The sequence below is a fragment of the Acanthisitta chloris genome, unplaced genomic scaffold (assembly GCF_000695815.1).
Source record: "Acanthisitta chloris isolate BGI_N310 unplaced genomic scaffold, ASM69581v1 scaffold43588, whole genome shotgun sequence".
Lineage (NCBI taxonomy): Eukaryota > Metazoa > Chordata > Aves > Passeriformes > Acanthisittidae > Acanthisitta > Acanthisitta chloris.
In genome coordinates this window covers 24,777-49,509 of record NW_008686206.1, presented here as the reverse complement: position 1 = coordinate 49,509, position 24,733 = coordinate 24,777, and the positions used below count along the sequence as shown (strand labels likewise).

Sequence of the window (24,733 nt, the reverse complement as noted above, 5' to 3'; positions counted from 1 at the left end):
GATCAATGGTGACACGATTCAGCAGCAAAGGCAGCCAGCAGAAGATACAACAGTAGGGACTGCACAGGTGGGGCTGTGCTCAGAGCACACACAGCAGCTTCACATGTGCTTTCCTGTGCTGGATCCTGGAATACACAGGTAAACTCTTTAGACATAAGAGCACAAGCTTTGCTATCCTCCAGCTGCAGGTTTGCCAGCACAAAGAAGTCATAACATTGCTATGTACTTCCTCAAGCTGGATTTGCATAATGCTAGCCCTTCAGCGGGTACTAGCTAGAAGGAGTTTATATTACAAGACAGAAAAGATCATAAATTTAGTCAGCATGGAATAGCCAAAAGAGATTGGCCAGTATTTACAGAGGGTCTTATTTGCTTTTTCCTTGCTCATCAACTTGTTGGTTGCAGACGAGTCAGCCCAACACCTACAGAGCTCCACAGGATCTGCATCCAATTTTGTCTTTTCTAGCAAGGTTACATAATTCAAGAAACATAGGCCTGGTAGTCTTCTATCTGAGATGAAACCAACAGCTCAAGCCAAACTTTTGAGACAAAGGTGAAAAAGAACCAACTTACGTATGGCATCCATTTCGAGAATTGCTTGCTTGGCCTGGAAGAGAAAAAGTAAGGAGTGAAAAAGTTAAACTGTTAGTAGCAAGGCAAAATGCATTGCATGTTACAGAAAGTAGTGAGTTTATATGTAAATAACAGCAAGTTTAATTTTTGAACTAATAAATATGGTTAGTGGTGGTTTTGGGGCTTTTTCTATGTGTTGAACATGTTACATAAGTGAAGAATAATTTTGCTGATAGGAGCTTACAGAGCTTATCTTCAGGACTGCACACAAAAATCTGTTGGTCACTGTACCCAGCATCTCACTCTTGCACGCCCATATCTCTGTGGGCAGTGCAAGGAGAGGAGGAGTACGTGCTATAGGCACACACGGGTACAAGGCATTTCTGGAGGATGAAGTGATGGCACATCTGACCACAAAATCTACTTTGGGTTCAAAGACTGGGGCTGTGCTGTGATCATGCTGCACACTGGGTCTCCTCCATGGAGACTCAGACCTCCAGAGATCTTTGCAGGTCCCAGAATTTAGAGTTATCAATATGTGTCTCTGCATTATGCTGGGGTCAGCACAAAACTTCCCTAGTATCTGTGAATCATGGGGTTTTGCTGATTTACAGAACATTTCACCCCTAAAATTCAAACAGTTTAACTCCTTTATTATTTATTACCCTGAAGTTGTTGGTACAGAAAATGCTATCAACCTTTCTTCCTTCAAGAGTTTCCTTGAGGAGCAGCTATTAAAAAAAAATCATAATTTGGCTTAAGTAAGATTGGAACAGGATAAAAAGCATCTCATGATTGCCTAAAGTTTGTTCCTTTTTTTTTGAAATAGGAAAAAAATGTGTATGTTTTAGCAAGCATATCAGGATAGCCCATCTGACCTACTTGCCCTTGTACAAGTGCAGTTCGGTTATTTTCCACCAGGTGTCAGATGTGGACTACTATTAAATTCTCCAGAAACTGAGCAGGGAGAAGCTTCACAACTAGCAACTACCAGTTTGTCAGAAGAAAAGATAAAAATAAAAACGTGTAGATAACCTTAGAGATTTATTTCATTAGATTTTTCCTTTCTCAAGTGAAATTATTTCTCTGAGCTGAAAATATTTTTTCTGACATTTTCCCCACAGATAAAAAACAACAAAAAAATTTGAGTAAGAAAAAAATTTGATACAAAAGCTGAGCTCATGCTGTAATTTTCTTTTTACAACCTAATAAACTGAAATGAGTATTTACATTGTAAGCATGGATACTAGCATAAACATTATACCTTCAATAGACTTTGTCAACAAAAAGATAAGAGAAGAACTTGCAATAGAAACTGCTAGGGTTTTTTCTCCCATAATTCTCTTTTCGTTACACTGTTGAAAATGACAGTACAGCACAGTGCATGTCAGTCACAGGTAACATTTTTTAGCCATTACAGCATAAAATTCAGTGAAAAACAAGTCAGGAAAACCCAAAAAACAACAATAAATTCAGTGTGAAAAAAATCCTGTTTCCTCATGAGTCAGTGGCTGCTTTATCTTGGCAACAGCTAACTAGGGCTAACCCCCTTTGAGCGGTATCTGTTACACTGGAAAGCATCACCTAAAGCTTTAAGACTGGATTTCATAAATAAAAGGACAAATTTCCTTATTCCAAGACATTATAGTTATGAATATGGTATCAGTGCCTCATTTTCTCTGACAAAAGTCTTGCTAGCCATCTCACCAAAAAGGGCCAAGATATCCCAGCTAAGGATGGGTGTGTGTAGTTGTAAAGTGAAGTGTATGCTGCCAATGGCTTCACTGCTATAACACCTAATCAAGACTGATTAAAAGTAGCTTGGTAATGTCTACACATGCTGCAATTAGCTCATCTCAGTGTTCTCCAGACAGGTAGTACCAAGCTCAGATACGCTCTTATAGTCAAGCCTTCTTACATTGTACCTCTGTTATTTATGTCAGACAAATGCTGCTAACCCAGTTCGATTCTTCTACTCCTCTACCAAGCCTTGTAGATAATTACTTTTCCATTAATTCTGATGAAATTTTAAAGACATAAGGAAATGACATGTTAATGAACCTTCTGGAGTCTAAACTCTGTATATTGCCATGCTTCTTGCAGCTAACGAGATTGCTTTAAGTTAGTACACATACAAAGAGGTGTCTTGTGGGTTTTTTTAGGGTTTGCTTGATTTCTTTTTTTACCTTGGCAGGAATTTTAGCAGGATGATTTTCTAGAATTAACCTCTTCAAGTGAAGAATCCAAAGGCGCTTGTCTTGCTGTGACTTTGCCTGATAAAAAAATTGAGCACCATGAGAAAAATGTTTTCCTGCACTATGCAGGGTCAGAAACAGCATATGGACATCAGCCAGGTTACCTAGTGGGCAGGGAGGTTTCTGTCATACCTGGACAGTGTGTTGCATCTTGGGATTTTTGTAGTGGAAGACGCTAAAGCTAAGTGGTTCCTTTGGTATTACTTCAACAAGCATCAGGTTCCCACACTGTAACAAAGAGAGGCAACGAGGTGAATAACAGAGGAGTTTTGAGGAGACCTGTAGACAAAGCATTACCACCTGCTCTCTGACATACCAGTATGTGAGCTTTGTATGCAAACATTTCATCTCTCTTTTTTGTAATCAGCAGCATCTTGTCAAAGAGGAACAGTGTGCGCTCATTTTTGGCTCGCTGAATGCGAAATGTTCCTTCCAACACCAGCTCCCCATAACTCGTGAGGTCTGGCCCTTTCCAGTTAGTGAGCAAACTCTGTATCTCCTGCAATAGAAGAACAACCAACATTCATTTCCAAGATCTTACTGAAACAAAGAGCCAAATGATCTGCTGTGGCCACCACCTCTCTCCTGTATGTTCTGCATCCAACAGTGGAAAGTCACCATATACCAGCACTGAGGTTGCTAGGTTATGTGCAACATTGCAGCCAGGGCCCTGGAGGCTTATTGCAAAGCCCAGACCAAAACACACCCTGAGTCCTGGTTACTGCCACTGCACGGACCCAGCAAAGAGCCCTGAGCAAACCTAGGCAACCTGTAATGAAAGAGAGCAACCTTATCTCCCTGTACTTGCAGAGATGGAAAATCATTTGCAATTCAGTCATCAGTCTCTCTCATGTCTGCTCCCTTTCTCCTCTATGTTTCTAACAGATGCCTCTTAATATTTCCCTCTCAGCCTGGGTGTCCTGAAGCTCTGTGGTCTCTCACTGAACGAATTATAATGCCATGTCCAGGTCCTGTAGATCTATCACAGAAGACACTTCTGTGAGGTGTTCTGATTTGAAGACATGATTCCCAGAAGACTAAAGGGCCAGAAGTGATTTTGTCAACTGAACATCTGAAGATTTGCTTGCATTTAAATGATTTGTATAGATACCATAGATATTTCTCACCTTATTTACTACTTAAGAAATAAAACAACAGTTGAAGAAACATCTAAGAATATCTTCACAAGACTGAGTCACTTAGCTATGGTTATTCTCGTTTCCTTGAGCTGCTTGTGTTTTCTGTCAGTGGCAATGTCATGGGACAGCACATTCTAAAAGTAGACTAAACCTTTAACTAGGAAAATCTTTCAGAACATCCATTGAACTTTAAACATGGCAGCATTAGCAAAGCAGGGACAGATTGCCTCATCCTAGGTTGGTCTCTCTAGGACATTAGACTTCAGTACAGCATTCAGCTAGAAAACATGTCCGTGCATTTGAAGCACAAATGCAGGCTAAAGCATTTGCAGGAACAAAACTCCAAAGCATCCCACTTCAGATTATATACACAACTGTCATTAAAAAAAAAGGCATTAAAGAAAAACATTTGCATTTTATCAAATCTCTCCAGGAATTTGTATGTAAGTCAGCATACGGTATAGCGATAAAGTCCACCACTGCTGAGGGAGACTTTGTGCAGGATCTGCTGTTGCAGTACTGCAGTACTTCAGACCTCATGGCAGTGTGATAGCCCACAGAAGACCTATCCTTATGGCTGCCCAAACAGATTTTACTTTTTTTGAAAGGGTAACTATGAACATAAACATTTTCCACAACCCCATACATTTGCCAGTGGAGCTCAATAAACTAAAAAAGAAAAAAGCTTTTTTTTCCCCAAAGCACTTAACCCTCTTTATTGCCAAATATAATTACTCAAATTTATAGCAGACTGTTGTTAAAAGTCATTAGCATGTGTTTCCAGCAATGTGTGGCAAAGGTTACACTGCTGCAGGCAAGACATTGTCAAATATAACCCTATTCTCTCTACACATAAACAACAACAAAACAAAACCAAACAAAAAAACCAGAATTAAACCAAACTACACAAAAAAAGTGCATAAGTTTCATTTACGTTAAAAAGAAAAACAATGGACAAAGAATAACGAGAGATTTCTGAAATTGTATTAGCCTATTACTCCCGTTTATAAACTAAAAAAATCCCCCCAATTTTCTTAAAGTGACATAAATAGAGCTGATGAAAATATAACATAAAATCATAATTCACTGGGAACTTGGAAACAGAATGAAAGTAAAATATCTACAAAAGAGCTTGCTCTCAGTGCCAGAAGTTACTCATGGTGTAGCTTTTGGGTTTTCTCCTCAAAAATTCTTCATTTGAAGTGAAGTTAAACTTTTTCTAAGTATCACGTTTCTAGGTTTATGCTTTTCACAAAGCAATTGATAATGAGTCTTCAAAGGCCCAAGAGGAAAGTACTTAAACAAGAATCAGCACAAGAAATGCCTCAAAACAAAATTAATCAGCACAAAAGGGAGAAATCGGAAACCACAGGATTTCTGAACAAAGCCATGCCCTAGGGTTGTACAGCAGTGCTGTACAATTGAGAGAAAGGAAAAGAGAAGAGTTATCTTAAGTTCTATATTACTGCAAAATAAATGCTTTACAGGATGCTGCTTGTAAGGCAGAGATGTCTGAGATTTTCCCGCACCAGTTAGAACCATGGTTTCCAAGATCAAACAGCCACAGGCATGCTCAACAGGAATCTAAATTATGACTGACAAAGATTAAAAGAAAAGATAAACTAAAATATGTTAATTGCATATATATTGACAAAAACAGCTCACAAGCACTCGTGAAATCTCTTTGGGAACTCACCTGGAGCCGGATGGCATGTTCGTGTTTCCTCTTCATGTCATTTATATGCCATGCCACTCTCTGCATGGTATCTATGGCATCCAGCACCACATCGTAGCCCTCAGTGTCCTTGTCAAGGTGGTTTTCTATTTCCTAAGACATGGGAGGGAAAAAAGCTCCCTTATTCCTAAATGAATTTTCCTAGCCAAATGCAACACTGTGTTTTTATCTGTACTATTTTATCATTGCATTGCAATCACTCTAAAGCAATGTTCCTGCCCTTGTTACTACTGCATGTTGCTACCAATTTGATTAACACAAGATGACTAACAAAGCCAAGCCTTTACGGTCAGTTTAACAGCAACTATACTTGCAGCAGCCGATGTGAACAGAGAGGCACAGAAAGAGAGCACAGCACGCTGACAGGAGACCTTTTCAGACAGCATTTAATGGCTTTCTTAAAACACAGAACGTATCTACACACTTACAAAACCCTGATGGAATTACACTAGGCATTTCTTTACAGTTGGAGAGCAGAAAAGCACCAGACATTTTAAACAAGGATCAGTGTCTTTACACTTCACTAGAACATGACTCTCTAATAGGAAACATATGTGGAAAACGTTAACAATAAAGCAGGAATTTCCGAAACTTGCTTAACTCAATTCACTGAATATGGAAAGAGTTCCCACTTCCTCAGTCATTCCTCTCCACAAAATTCTTACCAGTCGGAGTGTTTATATGTATTTAGTCCTTCTTTTAACTGCCCCCAGCATAGCAACATGTGGAAAAATGCTGTTCTTCATTGGAACAGCAAATTTGTGTACAAAAGTATTTAATCGTGACAAGAATTTTCCAAACAACTTCAGAATTACGGACCAGTTTTAAAAAACCTGCTAATTATTTGGATGCAGACTGATTCAATGTGTCTAAACCAATTACCAAAATTCCCTACTCCAAATATATGTATGTATATGGTGTGAAGTAATGAAGACAGAATAAGTCTCCATATGTATAAATCAAAGAATCACAAAAGGAGAGGCATTTAAGAAAACCCAGAACCTTTCTAACCATCAGGCCTTGCACCAGAGGCAGGAACTTCGATGTGCAGCAGCCCTAAACAAAATACATTTGTAATGAGTGCTTACGTGCAAAAGCAGGTGGTACTTGAGGATGCGTTGGACAGGTTTTAAGAGATAAGAGCCCAGGGGCAGAGAATGCTGCAGTGCTTCTTGCCGCTCTCTGAAGAACTTGGCCAGTGTCTTGTTCCTCATGCACTCTGTCAACACAGCCACAGACCTGAAAACATCCATACGTAGCTTTAAGATACACTGTCTTCCTAAGTCTGTAGGTAAAGTCAAGCATTGTTTCCTTTTTTCCTTGTAAAAGGGGAGCAGCAGATTCCCATTCCAATCACTGCTGGTTCTGTTGGGTGTTGTTTGTTGCTATTTTTTTAGTTATCTTGTGCATTCAGTTATGTTTTTCCTTGACATGCAACCACTCTTACTGAAAATTATAGAGCATTGCAGAATGAGACCATCATTTTTCAAAGAAGGATAAAGCAATGAATAACAAGAACAGATGAGCTTTTTTTTGTAAATTATTGGGGGGTTTGGGGTTCTGTTGTTGTTGTTTGTTTTTTGGGGTTTTTTTTAAACAGGCAAACCTGACCATTCGCCAGTTTGGGAGGGGAAGAAGCTTTTTATTTTTGAATAGACTATAACTTGCATTACATAAACTGTCCAAGAAAGAGAACACATAATTCCTACCTTGGGTAGTTGGTGCAGTACTGTGTATATATGTGGAAATCTTCACTCTGCATGGGGAGAAAAAGTTTACATATATAGAGATTTTGTCAAACTAGCAGCTAACGTGTGCAGGATAAAGTTGATGACCTCCAGATCCTGATCAATGAATTCCCTACTTTCACTGTGATAGTCCTAACACAACCAGAATTTAATTTCACCTGTTTAGGGGGAGATTCTTCCTTTACTCAAAGGAAAAGCCAAGAAAACCTACACAGAGATAAAACAAGTGGCTTTGCAACAGATCCTCCAAGGTACTTTACAAAAATCAAAAAACCCAAAGCACCATCACTACACATACCTGCCTCAAACAGCTGGCTGACACGTACCTAGCTTTTTGTATGCTAAAGCACACACACACACACCATACAATATCCTGCATTGGAAGGGACCCACAACTATCATCAAAGTTCAACTCCTAGCCCCTGCACAGGGCAGCCCAAAGAATCACACCATGTGCCTGGCATAACTTACAGGGAGAAGTAAGTTTTGCAGATTATGTTCAGTGTGCGATTTTCAAGCAATTATAAATACTTTCACATTTGAGCACAGTCTAAGCATGAAGCCACAAAAGCGATTTCCTTTTTTTTCAGAGAATTATGTGAAAGCAGACAGCTATTACCCGAACAAGTTGTAACTGGATTTGGGTGGGTTTCCACACTTGTCTGTCACAGTGAAATTGCTCAAACTTAATGCTGACAAGCTTCTCAAAAGTCTGAGTTTCACTTCTGTCCTCCCTGGCCTAAGAATTTTTCTTAATAATCATCATTTAATTCTATACAAGAACAGGCTTCCAGAAACATTCCCATGTGCTCTAAGTTCACATCTGCCTATCAACTTCTGTCCCAAATAATACACAATTTCTGCAGCTTGCTGAAGACTAAGAAAGCACTGCAGAATGGCAAAGTACTCCCCAAATCAATGACTTCTTCTTTTATGAGCCCTAGACTGATAAACCACCAATTCTCTGGGAGTAAATAAGACCCCAGTTTCCACTCAGAGCATCTTCAGAACAGGCTCTGGCATTCTGGAGCACAATAGTTATGCTCCGTGAGGGGCTGCCTCTTGGGGGTCGTTGCTGGTGAATGGCAAGACTAAATATCTGCCTTCACAGAAGGCAGCAACACCACCTGGGGAGAGAGCTGACACAGGCCGTGGCTTTTCTTTCTCATTATTGGGGTTTAGTTGGTTTTCATTTGGTTGTTCATCAGAAGGAGCCATATCAAGCCATGCCCTTCCCCAATTCCAGTAGCACGGGTCCCGTTCAGGGGTGAAGCAGATTGTGCCACTCATTTCTCCCCTGAACAGTGATCCATAAGGACTCCATATCAAGTAAGATGCTACTCTGCATGAGTATAAGTCATTACAATTAATTTCAGTATGTCTTATTGGATTTCAATAATAACTGTTCTGAAAAAATTAACTCAAGCAAACTTCTAATAAATGTTTCTGCACAGGATTTTGATCCTCATTTAGTCACTCGTGGGCTGCAAGCTTATTAAACAGCTCTTCTCTTAGAAACCAACAAACCAACTAAATGTAGTCTTGATAGAAATACAGTTAAATTATTTAGCTTGGGTTTTCACACTTGAACTAATTTTGCTATTGCAGCTAGTTTTCATGGCAGTGTACCCATGCACACCCAGAGAGAGTGAGCCTGTGTCACAACCTGTTCATGTCCGTGCTTGGGACCACAGCCACACCTCCAAACCCTCTCCACTCAAGATGAAGAATTAACAAACCTCAGAGTGCTGCAGACGTTACACTGTGTAATTTTCCATGGCAATCACTACTAACCTAGCTAGCACTCATAAGTCGTCAAGGTGCTTGAGAGAATATTAGGATGAAATTCAGTATGGTGAAAAAATGTGATTTATTTTATATATGCATATATTAATTCAAGGTTTTCATTTAGGGGCTTCTAGTATAAACTCTAATATATTCCCATGGCTATGGTAACAGAGTAATGCAATTTATAGAACTACTTTATAACAGAGTGCAGAACATTTTGAGCCAATTAATTTATATATATATATATTCTACTCATAGATATAGTCACAATTGTTCTGCTTTTCAAGCAAAAAAGGAAAAGAATATCTCTTGTGAAATTTTAATAAATGAAAGTATTATCTGTAAAACAAACGAGGCCAAACACTTCAGGGTTTCAGAGTGGACTGTGTGCACATTCCCCTCAAGACCAAAAGTCTGAAATGCCCAGGAGCCTTTTCACACTCTCCCTCTTTGGTTTGGTTTGTGGGTTTGGTTTTTTTTTACACAGAGTCAAAACTACTTTTAATGAGTGGGTTTGGGTTTAAAAAATTTTAGTCTAGTTATTAAAAGGAAGAAATTTGTATTAAAAAAGGTAGTTTCTCATGCCCTCAATACCTCTAAACTTTAAGATTGGTTTCACAATCATCCCTGCTTTCTGAACAGACATGATGCTAAATTCTGTACTGCACTTACATGTGTACTCGCTTCATTACACCACAGCTCGTTTCATCACACAAAACCATCAGAGAGCATTTACTTTTACTGAGCTATGCAAGCATAATGCCAGGAGAAAGTCAAGTACATGTAATTTGCCTCCAGGATGAGATTGTTGATACTCAAACTTACAGACATTTTGTGAATCAGCATCACATACCTTGCCTAGGCATCAGCCAGATTCATGCGAACGTGTTGAGAGAGTGGCCAAGAGAACCACTTCTAAGAGAGGTTCTTCCTTGGCCTGACAAAACTGCATTATCAAAGGGACTTTCAGTTCACATGCCCAGCTGGTCTGCTCTACTTCACAACAGATTCCCCAGAGACAGCACTGTGTCACTGGGAGCATATCAGGGCACAAGCTGCACAGGCTAACGTCAGTCCTGTGAACTATGTTCAGAAGCAACAGATAAACCAGAACTAAAATGGATTTAATATTTTTCTGAACACTTTCACACTGTAAGCAAAATGCCAGCTATGCTCATCAGCATTTCTTTGGTCATTCTTAAACTTAGCTTGAAAGGAGTTTTGTTCACCTCAACTGTCTTTGGACCAGATGAAAAATGATCTCTACATGGAGACTGGAATTGCTCCAGAGACAATTTTTAATCTGTGTGCCCAAAGTTGTTGTGGTAGAGACTGCAGAAAAACTGAGACTCAAGCTGAGCGTTCATCTGCACTGCCTGCAAGTCATCCTCAAGAGCAAAGCCAAGCACAAGCAGATCCCAGCTACACATAGCTGGTTCCCCGCTGTGGAGTCAATTCACTGCACATCTCCTCCACGTACATCCCTGATCTTCCCTAACTCTTGGTGCATTGTGCTTTTTTGTAGCCATAAAAGGCACTTTTAAAAAGAAAATGGAGACTAAGAAAATGAGCTGAATCAATGTGTAAGCTGAAGCCAATTGCCTGTATCTCCTCTTCACCAATGAGATGCTAGATTAGACTAATTCTCCCTTTCCCCTTGGTTAAGCTGTTGGTGTGTCTTTCAGAAAACATATGTTCTGAATTTCTGGGGTGCTGAGTGAGGAGAGCGAAGTGCCAGAATTCAGCTCTCCTTTACAACAATTCACTTAAATGTAAATGTGTGGAATACTGAAGTCAATCTTCTAATTAACATTGGCAGCATTACTATGAAAATGAAAGACAGAGTTGGCAAGAAAACTCATAAACAGTCTTCTATGTGAATAATTAAGCTATAGCTAAGCTTGCACTGGAACATTTTTATCAGCTCCAACAGTTACCAGCAAAATGTCTCAAAGACCTTTGACATACTAGAGTTAATACAGTTCTTCTAGACAAAGAGGGAGTACCACAGCTGGTATAAACTAAAATAGTACAACACTAGACTCAGAGGCAGGTTATTTCTGTAAAAGCAGCCATCCTGCACTGTTAAACAAATAGCCATCCACACCATCTGCATTTTGGGGCGGAAAGAGAAAGGCAGCAATTCATGACCGGACAGCAGGTTCTGAAAATTCGTGCTTTTCTGTATTTGTATCTATCTGCCTGTGACTTATTAATGAACTAAAATATCTGGAAGCAGAGGGATTTGATAAAATGTTGTAAGTTGATATTAAACATTTACATTTACATAAAGTCATAGTTTTGCATAGTTATTTTATTGGTTACCGAGTTTTATATTACTGGTTAGTTCCGTTAAAGACATCTTGCTGAAGCCTGTTAAATAAAAGTTGCCATTTTAAGGGCTATTTAGTTTGGGCAGTCAGCAAAACAAATGTTAAGAAAAAGATTCAAATCCACAATTATGTGTTTTTGCTCAAAGGGTGCTAATGTGTTTTGATAATCCTTACTCTATTTCCCTTAAAAGTTGCAAGGCTGTTTACTACTCAAGCATGAAAGTTATACACAGGAAACACAGTGAGGTATGATTGTGTGAGGGATGTACATGAAAAATTTTATTGGGCGAAACCAAAATTCAAAGTCAAGTTCAAATAGAATTATCCAAAGCTAGTTTCAAAAATTAAGCTCCCCAGATGTTTTCACAAATATCAACCATTTTGTTTCAGCGAGCTCCAGAGTTACTTTAACCATCCCTGTTCCGTTATACATGCAAATCAACTTTGTGTCATTTCACATGAATCCTGAGAAAGAAATTACTTTACTTTATGCAGTTACTGAGCTGCATAAAGTGCAAAAAGTAAACAGTTCCTACAGTGAAAACTTGATTCTCAGCAACTATGATATTCACAGCTGAACCAGTAGGGTGAAAAAATGGCACTAGATCCAGAGCTCATGTAACCTAAGCAGTTCCACTAGAAGCATTCAAGCCGTTCCAGCAGAGCTACACCCATTAACTAAGGCTGTGAGTTATGATTTCAGCATGATAATATCCTTGTGTTTAACTCACAGTGAAGAACTAACAGAGTCGAAGCAATCAAACAATAAATGGCCGAAGTCCTGTAAGACTTGAAGGATCATGTGCTGCCAAAAAAAAAGGCAGTTTTATTTCCACTACTCAGTGCTGGGAAGACACAAGCAACCAAGAATGGACAACTGGAGTCTGTTAAGGCAGTCAGCAGCTGCTGTAATGACATCTTCATAGCCAAAGCCAGAACTGTGGGGTATTTTGGTATTGTTTGATTTTGCTTTTAAGTATTTGCACTTGTCTGGATGAAACTAAAAAATGCCTGTGAGGACTGCAATCTCTAGCAATTTCTGAGCCATCAGGCAGTAGTTTGCCAATAATACAAATGCTAAAAGCATTTGACATGGGAACAAAAGGCACAAGCAACGATATGCAGATGGATTTTGGAACGAATGGCTAGAAAGTCTACCAGACAAGCCCTTTCAGTTGGCCAACTTGAATGAGAGCACAACTTTTTCCTGGACTTTTTATTATCACTTGCACCATCTCTGTTTCATATCCCAACAGGAGTGGTCCCAGCAGTCCCAGCTATAAGCAAGCAACTCAACAGAAAGATCTAATAGCTCCAAACTCTGTTATTTGTAACTGGCCTTCAGTGCACAGGCACTCTGCTGACTTACACTCAACTTACTGCCCACCAGGACCCCAGATCATTTTTGCTAAGCTGTTTCCTAGTCAGCCAGACCCAGTCTGCACGTGGGATTATTTTGTTCCAGAAGCAGGACTTTGCACTTGCCCTTATCCCATTCTCTCTCCTTCAATTCAATCCAGGATATCTGTAGCAATAATAACATGCCATAAACCCCACCACAACGGGGCAAAAATACATCCTACTTTTGTAGTAGTGGTGCTAATACTAACGTCTCTCAATGCTTACAAAAGATGAATTACTAGATAAATAACAGCTTTCTCAAACTCAACTGAAGCAAGTGATCTGATGAAACAGCAGCATTAAGCTGGTATCATCAGTCCCCTTTATGGCAAACTTCTTTGTATCACAGCAGTGTCAAACAAATTATTGGAATATCATAAGAGGATGGTCCAGCTAATCCTAAATCCATGTGTTAGACCTAATATATTGAATGCTTGGTTCTCGCAATACTGAGTTCAGGATAAAATATAAAACATGACAGGCTTTGGCTTTTTGGTTTCTTTGGGAGGTTTTTTTTTTTGGCGGGTTGTCTTTTTGTGAGTTGTTGAGGGTTTTTTTTAATACATAAAGACAAACACATATATAAAGAGATTATCCACATTTAAACAACTACATGGCCCCTCTTCCACTCCTCTTCCCCTAGAAATACCACGGAGATGGCATTATTATCTAACACATTTTGGGCTCTACAGATTCAAGGCCTATGTAGATTCTCTGGTCAAGTCTGCAGTGAACTAGCACCATCTGTAGCTCAAATTATTAATTTCTTGTTGTCCTACCCTCTTCTCCTCTCTCACTCCTCTTCTCCCTGACTGGCTCTATGTGTTTCCTACAATGAAGGTCACTTACTTTCTTTCCCTGTATTTCTCCTACACCTAACAAGTTCTGCTTCTCCATATTTTTTGGCTTTAATGTTGCCCAGCAGAATAAAGATGTCAGATCAATGTTCAGAAAGTTCAAAGCATTTCAGAGAGAATGTGATTTGAATCTTAAGGCTAGACTTTGGGCCATCCCCTTTAAAAGGAAAACGAAAGATATAGCTGCAGGACTGAGGAAAATGCATCTCGGGAAACAATATGGCCACAAGTATGTTAATGTCACTGCCTTTTCTAAAAATGCAGCCAAGTTGTATTCTCTAGTTGTTTTTAAGCTGACAAGGCATAACTGTAACACTGCTTGATCACCTACATGAAAAAAATGGAAGAAAAAAAAGAATCCCTGTAATGCTTGATTAAAAAAATAAGTCTAAAAATCAACTCTTAATTAACAGCTCTACCAATTCAGATACACTTACTGAAGAAAATGACATGTTTTTCTTGGCTTTTTAGAAATGAAAATCAGAGATATATCCCCATCAACTACTAAGAGAAATTCCTTCCTTTTCCATAGATTTGCTGACTTTTCTTTGCTGATGTCAACAAACTGTCAGATCACAAAAGCTAATAAATTAATCTTACTCCCCCATATCACTCTGCAACTGGTGTTGTGCTGCAGACTTACCTTGGAAACAAAACAATCTGCTATAGCCACAGGATCATTTTCACAGTTTTCCAAATCTCGCAGAAGTTCACTAAAACAAAGAACAGGAAAAGGTAAGACAACTATGGCACACCTTGGCACAGACACACCTGTATATTCAGAGCCAGACAGTGCTACAACATTCATGGCAGCACTTAATGACTCTGGGAGTCCTAAAAAGAGAACAGGAATCCCCTTGATGCCTCTTCTCCCCCACCAGCCGCTGGGGTTTTCTTGTTTGCAGGCAGAGAAGAACTTTGAGGAAATGGTGTTCTCACATACTTAAAAATTCAAGTCATCACAATGACCATGGATTGGTGATCTGCTAAGCAAAGCTGAGCCTCTTCCTTCAGGTAGATGCCCCATCTCTAGAAATATTCAAGGCCAGGTTGGAAGGGACTCTGAGCAACCCGATCTAGTTGAAGATGGTCCTGCTTACTGTAAGGGGCTGGACTAGACAACCTTAAAAGTCACCCCTTCCAACTAAAACTGTTCTATGATTCTATGACTGACAGCTCTTCTGTGATACTAATAGTGATGTGGTCAGACAGTTGTGTAGCTTGTATATCAACTAACAATGTAAAACTAACAAAATTTAGAAGCTACTGAATAATGTGCCCTGTCCTATAAAGACTCTGTATGTTCTAGGAGCTTTACTTGACCAAGGGAGATGAGGAGCTGGTCTGCAAAATACTGATGAGAACCAGGGATGTATTACACATACAAGAAGAACCTTAAGAAGCTTGCTCAGGAAAATTTGTCTACCTTTAGTGTGTCTGTTTACTGAAGAAAAATGGTTAGGATGTGAAAATTTTTCAGGAAGGGAATATATACATTCTACACACATAAAAACAACACCTTACTGAGAGGATTTTTTAAATTTAGACACACTAATAAGGAAATTAATTCACTGTAACAGGAGCAAAGCAATAAGGGAGCCTGTTCACTGCTGACTGAAACTCAGTTCTTGAAAGCCAATTCAGTGAAAGAAAGAGTTTAAGCAGAAGAAGAAAAACTGAAAGGTATCGTCTTGATCCAAACGATCTTCTGTCTTATTGAAAGATGTACTCAGAAAAACAAGATAAGAAACTGAGTTTTCTTCCAAATTGTTCTTAGTCAGAATTTTCTTATCCCCTTCCTCCCCACAATGATTTTCTGTTTAGGGCTACTTTTCTCCCAGTTCACAGCTGGTTTGCTGAACAAGTTTTGCCTAAGAGTTCATACATCCGTAATCTAGGGAACTACCCTCTTCCCCTCTAAGCAGACACAATTTCCCTCTGTAAGTAAGAAAACGAGTAAACCAGAAGAGTTTCCTGACTTGTTCTTTCCTTCTCTAATTATTGGAGGAAGGAAAGGGAGAAATCAGCAAAAAGTCACAAGGAACAAAGAAAGGCAAAGACCTTAGGTTCAGTGATCACTAATTCACTTTGTACAGCAACAATTCAACCTCCACGCCTCAATTTCTCCCTTCATCAAACTGGGAATAAAAATATGACCGTTGCTTGATACCCCACACTTCGGAAGCTCAAGAGCAAAAGAAGCAAGCTGAGGCAATGATGACCATAACCATTAGTTACACTTGACTGACTGTGTCCAACACATCAGTTTTGGAAATAACATCAAACACTTTTTTTTTTTCCTGCTGTCCTGCAGGCAGATGTTTTCCCAATATGAAATCATGCCCACAAAAAGCATCTGAATTACTGGAACTGCCAAAGTGGACCTTTTCTGAAGGTAAAAATAAATTAAAAGGCTCTAGAGTATGTTTAGGACTCAGAAGCTACATGCCAAATTTCACACAGGAGTAAACATGATCCTTGAAACTATATTGGGATCTACAATAAATGTTCAGTCTTAAAAGCTCACAATTTCTGTGCAGAATTTTGCATCAGAAGGCCTGAAATACATTAGTAATTTACTAGAGGCTTTGGACACCTTTCTAGTGAGTTTTAACTGTTATAACATATCTATCTCTAAAATTGCCCAAAACTGCTCTTTTTTTCCTTTTCTTTTCCTTTTCTTTTGTTTTGTTTTTAACCACCACTGCACATTTTTTTTTAGCTCAGTTATTCTGTATAATGGCTGGTCATACTTCGAAGTATTTTTATTAGGTAATATTTGCAATGATACTGGTATAAACGTGTCCTAGCTATCAAGTCTGTCATTTTTCTAGCTTTTGAAGGATCACAACATGCAATGGACTGTGGTTGTCCATCCTGTGACCACTGGGGAGCTGCAAACTCACAATCATCATCTCAGGGCTCTAAAACAGGCCATGAGTCTGCTCCCACTATGTATTTTCCAGCTCTTAGACATTCAGTCAAGTCAGTTGTTGCAGTAGAAGAGGACATGGCAGCTTTCTGGTTAAGTGTATTTCCATTACTCTGCAGTAGCTATTTTAATTTTCAGGAAACTATTTTAGGTTTCATCTTTGTCCATAAATTCTGAATAGATCCATCCTCACTCTGACACAGAACAGTGATTCCAGCAGCTAAAGCACTTTCAAGTGACTTCCCACGATGATGGAAAAAATATTGAAGATGCTCTTTGACACAAGTGCTCCCTTCAGGATTGTCTTTCAATTAAATTAACTTATCTGTTGTTCTTCAAAGAACCCAGTAGTTTAGGAAACGTTCTGTCAACTACAGCAAAGCTAAGAAAGCTTTTACAGGAGTATTGAGATGTAAAAGGTGTAGGAATTTTATGTCAGTATATTTATTGCATCAGTTGAATATTTAGGTTTTCCTTGAATTCTGCATAAGTTAATTATTTTCTAGTAACAGAGGATTTACACAAAAGTAGCAGCAGCATGCTCCTAAAACTGCAGATACTGATGTCCACACAATGTGTCACTAGCTATAGAAACAAGAAATTTTACTTCAGGATCCCAAGATACACTAGACCCCTATCTGCAGAGTTTTAGAGAAGGCTGGAAAGATACTGAGCAGAAGACTTCATAAATAGAAAGGTAGTTGAACACAGTTTTGAGAAATTAATTCAGGGAGTCCCTAATAATATAAAATACTACCAAAGCCAGGTCTGAGTGATGTACATAGGTACACAAAAGGATCCAATAAAGTAGGAAAAAAATGTCTCTTTAATAAGGCAAGAATTTCATTCACAGTGGTCTTGCAATAGGCTCAGTTAAGGTACAGAGCAGGTTAGACTTACATTCATATAAATTCCCAGCATGAAAACAAAAAAGTAAATGGCGACCACACTTGACCCAGCAAATAAACAGCTAAAAAAATCTGATCTCACCAAACCAACTTTGCTGAGAAACAAAATTCAATCATTTCTCAATTTATATATCTGGCCATATTAAGGGGATAAAAGTGTATTTGGTTGGTTTGCTCCCTCCTATTAGCTCAGGCTGTTTGAACTATTTTCATTTAGTTAAACTTGAATTTACCTGTTGAAATGGTAGATATCCCGTATGTTTCCAAACAGGGCTGATCGCTCTTCTGTCCCCAGGGAGAGCTTGATCTGGTCAGTGATACAGTCAAGGTAATCCTACAAGAGAAATGAGAGTGAGGTCTTCAGACATTTCCTCCTTTTCTAGATCAGTAAACAGACCTATGTTTTATTGTACAAGATGAGTCTCTTCATATCAGTTTCACCTTATTATTACAATAAAGCCTTCAGCAGCCCCTCTGTGAACAGTCACTCTATTATGAATGGTAACAGTACTTACCTGTTCACTGAAACCAAGAAAATAACAAAAGACTGAAAGCTAAGTTATACCTATTAGACAGGACAGCCAACATTTCTCTTGCTACTGATAAATGTTTTCAGATTTCATTCACAGTGACAGTTTAATTGATCATTTGACTGGCTCAAAGACCAAAAAAATGTAAATGTAAGAGATGAAGAATGACATTTAATGCAGCCTTAGTAACAGAAAACCTATATTATGAAGAACAGAAAGTATATATGCAACACAGGCTCAGAAAAGCAACCACCGCAAAAAATTACTTAAAAAAAATCATAGTTACCAAACAATGCAGAGTGTGTAGAGGACAATCTCAATGTATTTATGTGCCTGCAATTTACCACGCACAGAGTTACATTGCAAATAAATTGCTATATACTCTAGCAAAGATTTTTTTTTTTGCATTTACAAGAATGATAGTGTCTCATCCAGGGACTTTAACTGAATATGAACATGACAGTAGAAAAAGCTCAGATCAGCAGTGTTCTGGGAGAACAACTTTCCCATCTCCTCCCTCACTTTGATAAGAGCTCAGTATCACCTTTCATTCTGTTGCTGCTACAGTATTAAAATTGTCAGATAAGGGCAAACAAATCCAGCAGGCTATTTAACTGACTACAACTCATAAAGCAAGAAATCCGATGTGCTGCCACATTCATGAAGAAATTCTGCTGGAGTATGGAAATAAAAGTGAAAACAGCTGAAACAATGAGAAATAAAAATAAATAAAAACCCTCAGCTGGGGCTAGACAACGTGGTATGGCACCTTCCCAAAAGCAACATAACATTCCACAGTGCTGCAAGAAAGGAACTCTGCAAAACGTCAATGAGACTGTGAAAACTTCTAAGATATAACTGTGTTCCTGAGTCATAAAGAAAAGGTATTACAGAACACATACACTGGCCAAGATTTATTCTGTGTAAATTCTGTGAAGTCAAAGGGTTTGGATCAACCATGGATCTGACTTTTGGATTTCAGATGCCCTCATAAGGAAGGTTAAGAATTGCAGCACTTGAGCCTCCATGCCCATGTCCTTCTTTCCAACTGAAATAGTGTTACAGAGTCACAGGTGTAACCAAGATTAAGGTCTAGGTACCAGCAGACTTTCCTGTCCCTCCCCCTATCCTAATGTTCAATAATCCTCACTTTCGCCACCATGAGTTAAAGGTACCCCTTACCACCCCCAGGGAAAGCCAGCAAGTCTACTCCATGGCAACCTCAGTGTCTTTAGGAAGAGCAACAAGTGGCAGTGGGCAGGCAAGCAGGCATGTCCCTAGAGAGCCATGTCATCTCTTCTGTGATGGCATCTGACCTGTACTCTACCTTCTCTCCTAGCTGAGAGGCACCTCACAGCCCATACCTGTCCTTGAAATATGTTTGTGCAGTAAGGCATTGGAACCATATCCCTGGGACTCCCTGCACTTGTCCTTGGCTTTTTATTTATATTCAGAAGTTGCAGAAGAGTAAGAGGCTCAAGACAGTGAGGCAGGTGGGACTGCTACAAGCAATACATTAGGTCAAAGGCAGAAGCAGATGATAGATTCAGGGCTACTTCAGTGATGGTATTAAATAAATAACCTTATCTGACCACAGATACACATCTTCATATAAAAGAAAGAACAGAAAAGCTTCAGTGGAATTGTGATGCTCTGAACACATTTTTAGCCCTGCAGGAACACTACAGCACCCTGAGCTGATATGATGGGGTGAGCTGCGGAGGAATGGAAATCTTACAATAAGTAACTCCATACAGTGCATTTAATGAATAAAGAGGAATTCATTTCAAATTCATTCATCTCAGCATAGCTGGAGTTTGGGTTTCTTCAAAATAACAAACAGTCCACACTTATTTAAAGTATCATAGCCAGTGTTATATGCATGACCTGGTTTTTGCTCCTTTTGTGCTCTTATCCCAGTGTTCCTCCACAAAGCATACTCTTCTTGGACTTTTACCAATTAAGAAAATAAGAAAGAGGGAACCAGGTACTTTCTAATGTTGCTGCCAAGCAACAGCCTACAGGTGCTTTGGCAGCTTTCCTGCACTCCCGTAGCATATGCCAATATTGGCTAATATACCACACACCCACAGTCTGTGCTCTATTTTGCTAGAAGTTCCTTAAAACTGTGCTTCAGGCCCCCTTCTTCATCCATCATCAGATCAGAAACAAACCAGAAACTAACGGTTGGATTTGTGCTTACCTAGGGTAAGGGGAGATGGTTATTGCTTGAAATGCTTGGGATTCAGAGCTACCTTGCATCTCACCTCATACTGTCAGGAAATCACACAGGATTTGAGGACTGCTTTCCTGTTTTAGCTTTCTATATTATTGTTAATATTGCTGACTTGACACTACAGACATGTGTGCATTGCTGTTACTGGTGTAAGCAGATACCTGAGCTAGACACAAACTGCCTAACATGCTACAGACAGTAGGGTAGAAACAGCAGCAAAAAGCTCCAGGTATCTGTGTTTATGTGAAAAAGGTGGATATTGGACGGTCTTGACACCATAGTTTCATGAAGTACAGGCACAGCACAGCAGCACACCACTTGCACTGACTCAGCAAGTGGGACCTGTCTGATTATACTGATTTATAGAGCACGTGTGCCCTCATAAAGGCTTCACGAACTCATCCAGGAAAACAGATGTGGTGTTGGCATATAATGCCCTCTGCAAGGACAACACCACAGGCAGATCAAAGCTACCCAGACATGGGGTTTTTCCCAATTATTTCTTAGCAAATGGTACTTTACCCCCATGGTAGTCACTTCAACCTCCTGCCGTGTATCAACAGCTGTTATCATCTGAAGCCATAATGAAAGGTTTGGAGCTACAAGATAACAGGGCAGGCTGCAACTATAATGACATAGTGCAGAAATCAATGAAATTTATCAGAACAGAGTACCGGCCCTATTCACTTTATTTGTTTCTTGTCAGCATCTACAAACCCTCTGTCGGCACTGAATGATTTGTTTATGACCTTTGCCTTCACTAGCCTTTTATTGCTATTCTGTAGTTATGGCAAAAACATTTAGCTTACTTTATAGGAGGAAAAAACCACACAAACGTCAATCTCCTTAGATTGATTTACAGACCAAGGTTTGCTCTAATGGCATTGCACAATTTTCCCCTCCTATTTCCTGAAACTCTCCAAAAACTAGAAGAGTCTTGCCAGACTGCCCTGCCTTCCTTGCTGGGTTTGACGTTCTCCCCATTTGTCTTTCATCATGCCAAATCCATCAGAAGGAATGTCTTCTAGAAGCTATATATCCTGACTACCATCTCCTCCTCCATAATCACACAAGAAAGATCTAGAGAATAAAATGATGAAAACATACATATCACTCAGATGCCAGTTTTCTGATATTCCCTAAATCTGTGCTACTAGTAAAGCAGTTTTTACTCTTACGTACTATACCATACTAATGGTTTTTTTCCCCCAATGCCCCTCTACCCAACAAAGATGTGCTTGGCCAAAATCAAATGGCTGTGCGGAAAAGAAACCACTGACATGGTTGAGCAGTCTTGGCCACCTAAGCTCTACTTTCACACCACTTGAAGGAAAAGGCTGCAGGCCAGAAGGAAAACATGCCATAAACTGGATCCTGTTTGCACCCTTCTAGCTAGAGCCATACTGCCAAAAGAAGCTATACACTTGCTAACAAAGAGAAAGTTGGGCAGCAGATGTACAACAGAATAACCACTGTGGCATGCTTGCCATTGCATATTCTGCTAATTCCATAGGTAATTATAACATGTATCAATGCACCTTTTGCTTGATTTTGCCCTATTCTTTATTTCATCACTATGTATTTCTTAATTTATCCTGCATGTATAGTAACATGCTCTGAATGCTTTGTGGGCCAAAACTTAGCTTGCCTTCCACACAACAGGTGGCCAAGGATGCTGAATTTTGGTAAGAGCAACTCATAGCAGCACTTTTCAATTATTTAAAGTACAGCTGTACTCTGCAAAGTGAATGTGTAGTTGTAAACTAAGCATGCTTCGCTTTCTTGCTCTGGTTCCTTTGGTTATATGAGCCCAAGAACTGACTGAAACCAAAATCAAATCCATCTCCTTCCCATAACAAAACCTATTGTCAGGATTTCTCCCTAAAACACATAACTATCTTTGTTGTCATCGCCTTTTGTGATGGAAAAAGACAAGCCAACTATTCTAGTGCACGTCTCCTGTAATCTGCACAGTGGTTTACCTGGAGCCACCTGCAGCAAAACATTTCATGGAGCCAATCTTACACTTGACAGATTTCTGAGTTTTTTCCTCTCTTCACCTTCTGTTTTCCATATTCTTCCTTTTCAGTCTCTGTTACTGGTCAAAACTGGTCACATATGTATAGGCAGCCTCATTTTGACTGAAACCATCCTTCCCTTTGGAGAGTGAATATGCTTTCCCAATTGCTCTTAAAAGCATTTCCCACCTCCCATCCCATGTCAAAGCCCTTGTCATTTTCAGCCATCCAGAGACAGCCTGGCACACTTCCATGTGACAGGCAGAAATTCATGGGCCCTTAACCTCCCACTTCTGAAACTCCTTTATAGAAGAAGCAGAAGTGGCAGCAGGTCTGCTTCAGTGCCCTACTTGTACTAGTTCAATGGAGAGGAGAGGAACTTTACAAACACTCTTTGCTGTAATGGTAAGAATTTGCTATCTAGCAGCAATTGTTTCCAGTTTCAACATAAGTAACACAAACACTAACCTAGGGTACATGCAACACACATTGTAATACAGTAGGCTAAATACTTACAGTTAACTAATAAAACAAACATATGATGCTCAAACTGTGCATCTACAGTTAAAAATAACAATCAGAACCATACTTTCTTTCTGCCACAAATGTTGTACAATAATGACACCTGGAAATCAAACCTCAAGAAATGCTTGCAGTGTCCACCATACAGATTCTCTACATAATATAGAAACCCAGAAATGCAAATGAAGATGAAAATTTCAGCAAGCACGTCCTTCCACTTTCTAATTTTAGCAGAAAATGCAGGGGGCAGGGGGAGGGAAATGGTAACTGGTGAGTGGTTTTTTAGACATCGGAAGTTGGAAAACCCTCACATAGGCCAAAGCAAGGACAGCATGGGTTTAGGAAGAGCAGGTCCAGTCTGACCAACCTGATCTCCTTTCATGATCAGGTGACCTGCCTGGTGGGTGAGGGGAAGGCTGTGCATGTAGCCTACCTGGACTTCAGCAAAGCCTTTGACACCGTCTCCCATAGCATATCCTGGAAAAGCTGCAGCCCACGGCTTGGACAGGGGCACTCTCTGCTGGGTTAAGAACTGGCTGGATGGGGAACGGTGCGCCATCCAGTCGGTCACTAATGGTGTTCCCCAGGGGTCAGTGCTGGGCCCAGTTCTCTGTAATATCTTTATTGATGATTTAGATGAGGGGGTTGAGTGCACCATCAGCAAGTTTGCAGATGACACAAAGTTGGAGGGGGAGTGTCGATCTGCTGGAAGGCAGGAGGGCTCTGCAGAGGGACCTAGATGGGCTGAAGAGATGGGCTGATTCCAATGGGATGAGGTTTAACAAGGCCAAGTGCTGGTCCTGCATTTTGGCCACACCCATCCCTGGAGGTTTTCAAGACAAGACTAGATGTGGCACTTAATGCCATGGTCTAGTAACAACAGTAGGGTTGGACTAGATGAACTTTGAGGTCTCTTCCAACTCAGTTGATTCTATGATAAGTCTGAAAGACCAGAACCTGCCTGGGGCTATGCATAGTATGGCATGGTATGGCCCTGCCACTGAGTGACAGTCAAAGCCAGGGTCTTTCTGAGTACAATGTAGACTTGGAGACACAGCCACCTCTGCTCACTTCAGCAACGTGATCAGAAAGCTTCTGCACTCCATGTGCTTCATACCCCTCTCCTCCATTTGCTTTACATCCCTCGGTACCTGATATATAAGACTGCCACTTGTCAGCAGTAGCAAATCTCTGCCCTTGTGGGCAATGGGTCTGTCAGGCCTTGCAGGTGAGCTTCGAAGCACCTGCCTACATGCTTGCAGACCACTGACCATGCCATCAAGGGACAAGAACATGGAGAACACCTCCCAGCACTGACAGCCAGCCAGCCTCCAAATGGGAACAATCAAAGTAGCCTGTATGCTTTATACAATCTGTCACTAGGTGCAGTTCATGATTGACTTCTTTCCCCTTCGATGTCCGTGCAGAAAAGCAGAGTCTCTGAGCTGGCAGGAGGCCACCTTCCTGGCATCAGTCCTCTCCCTGGGCCCCAGGCAGATGGTGGAGGAAGCCATACCATGCTCACCTGTGCTTACAACCAGCTTCCTCAGAAGTGTGCGATTTACACGTGCAGTTGGCTCACACGCAGCCTGCGGCTAACAGCAATAAAGCGTGATGCAGTAAGATGATACTCCACTGACTGACTGTGTGTAGAAAGGGCAAAGATTGATGGTGAGAGCACTACTGAGAACAGGGTATGAAGAAAGACTAAAAATAGAGAAGCACGTTTAAGTTTTCCTTCCACTGTTTAACACTGCA

At 40.1% G+C, this 24,733-nt stretch overlaps 1 protein-coding gene across 1 annotated transcript in view; it reads right to left on the bottom strand.

The window, feature by feature from the left end:
• The window catches only part of LOC103807286 (pleckstrin homology domain-containing family G member 1-like), a gene marked incomplete at its 3' end in the record, with an annotated part of 37,363 nt that overhangs the window by 3,126 nt on the left and 9,504 nt on the right, over window positions 1–24,733 (bottom strand). Inside the window, exons 3-11 of the mRNA XM_009080012.1 lie at window positions 17,903–18,003; window positions 14,473–14,542; window positions 7,412–7,458; window positions 6,791–6,941; window positions 5,664–5,795; window positions 3,145–3,327; window positions 2,961–3,056; window positions 2,760–2,846; window positions 574–607 (exon numbers count right to left, since the gene is read on the bottom strand). Of these exons, the coding sequence (XP_009078260.1) occupies window positions 574–607; window positions 2,760–2,846; window positions 2,961–3,056; window positions 3,145–3,327; window positions 5,664–5,795; window positions 6,791–6,941; window positions 7,412–7,458; window positions 14,473–14,542; window positions 17,903–18,003 (901 nt within the window). The remainder of the gene's footprint in view (window positions 1–573; window positions 608–2,759; window positions 2,847–2,960; window positions 3,057–3,144; window positions 3,328–5,663; window positions 5,796–6,790; window positions 6,942–7,411; window positions 7,459–14,472; window positions 14,543–17,902; window positions 18,004–24,733) is intronic.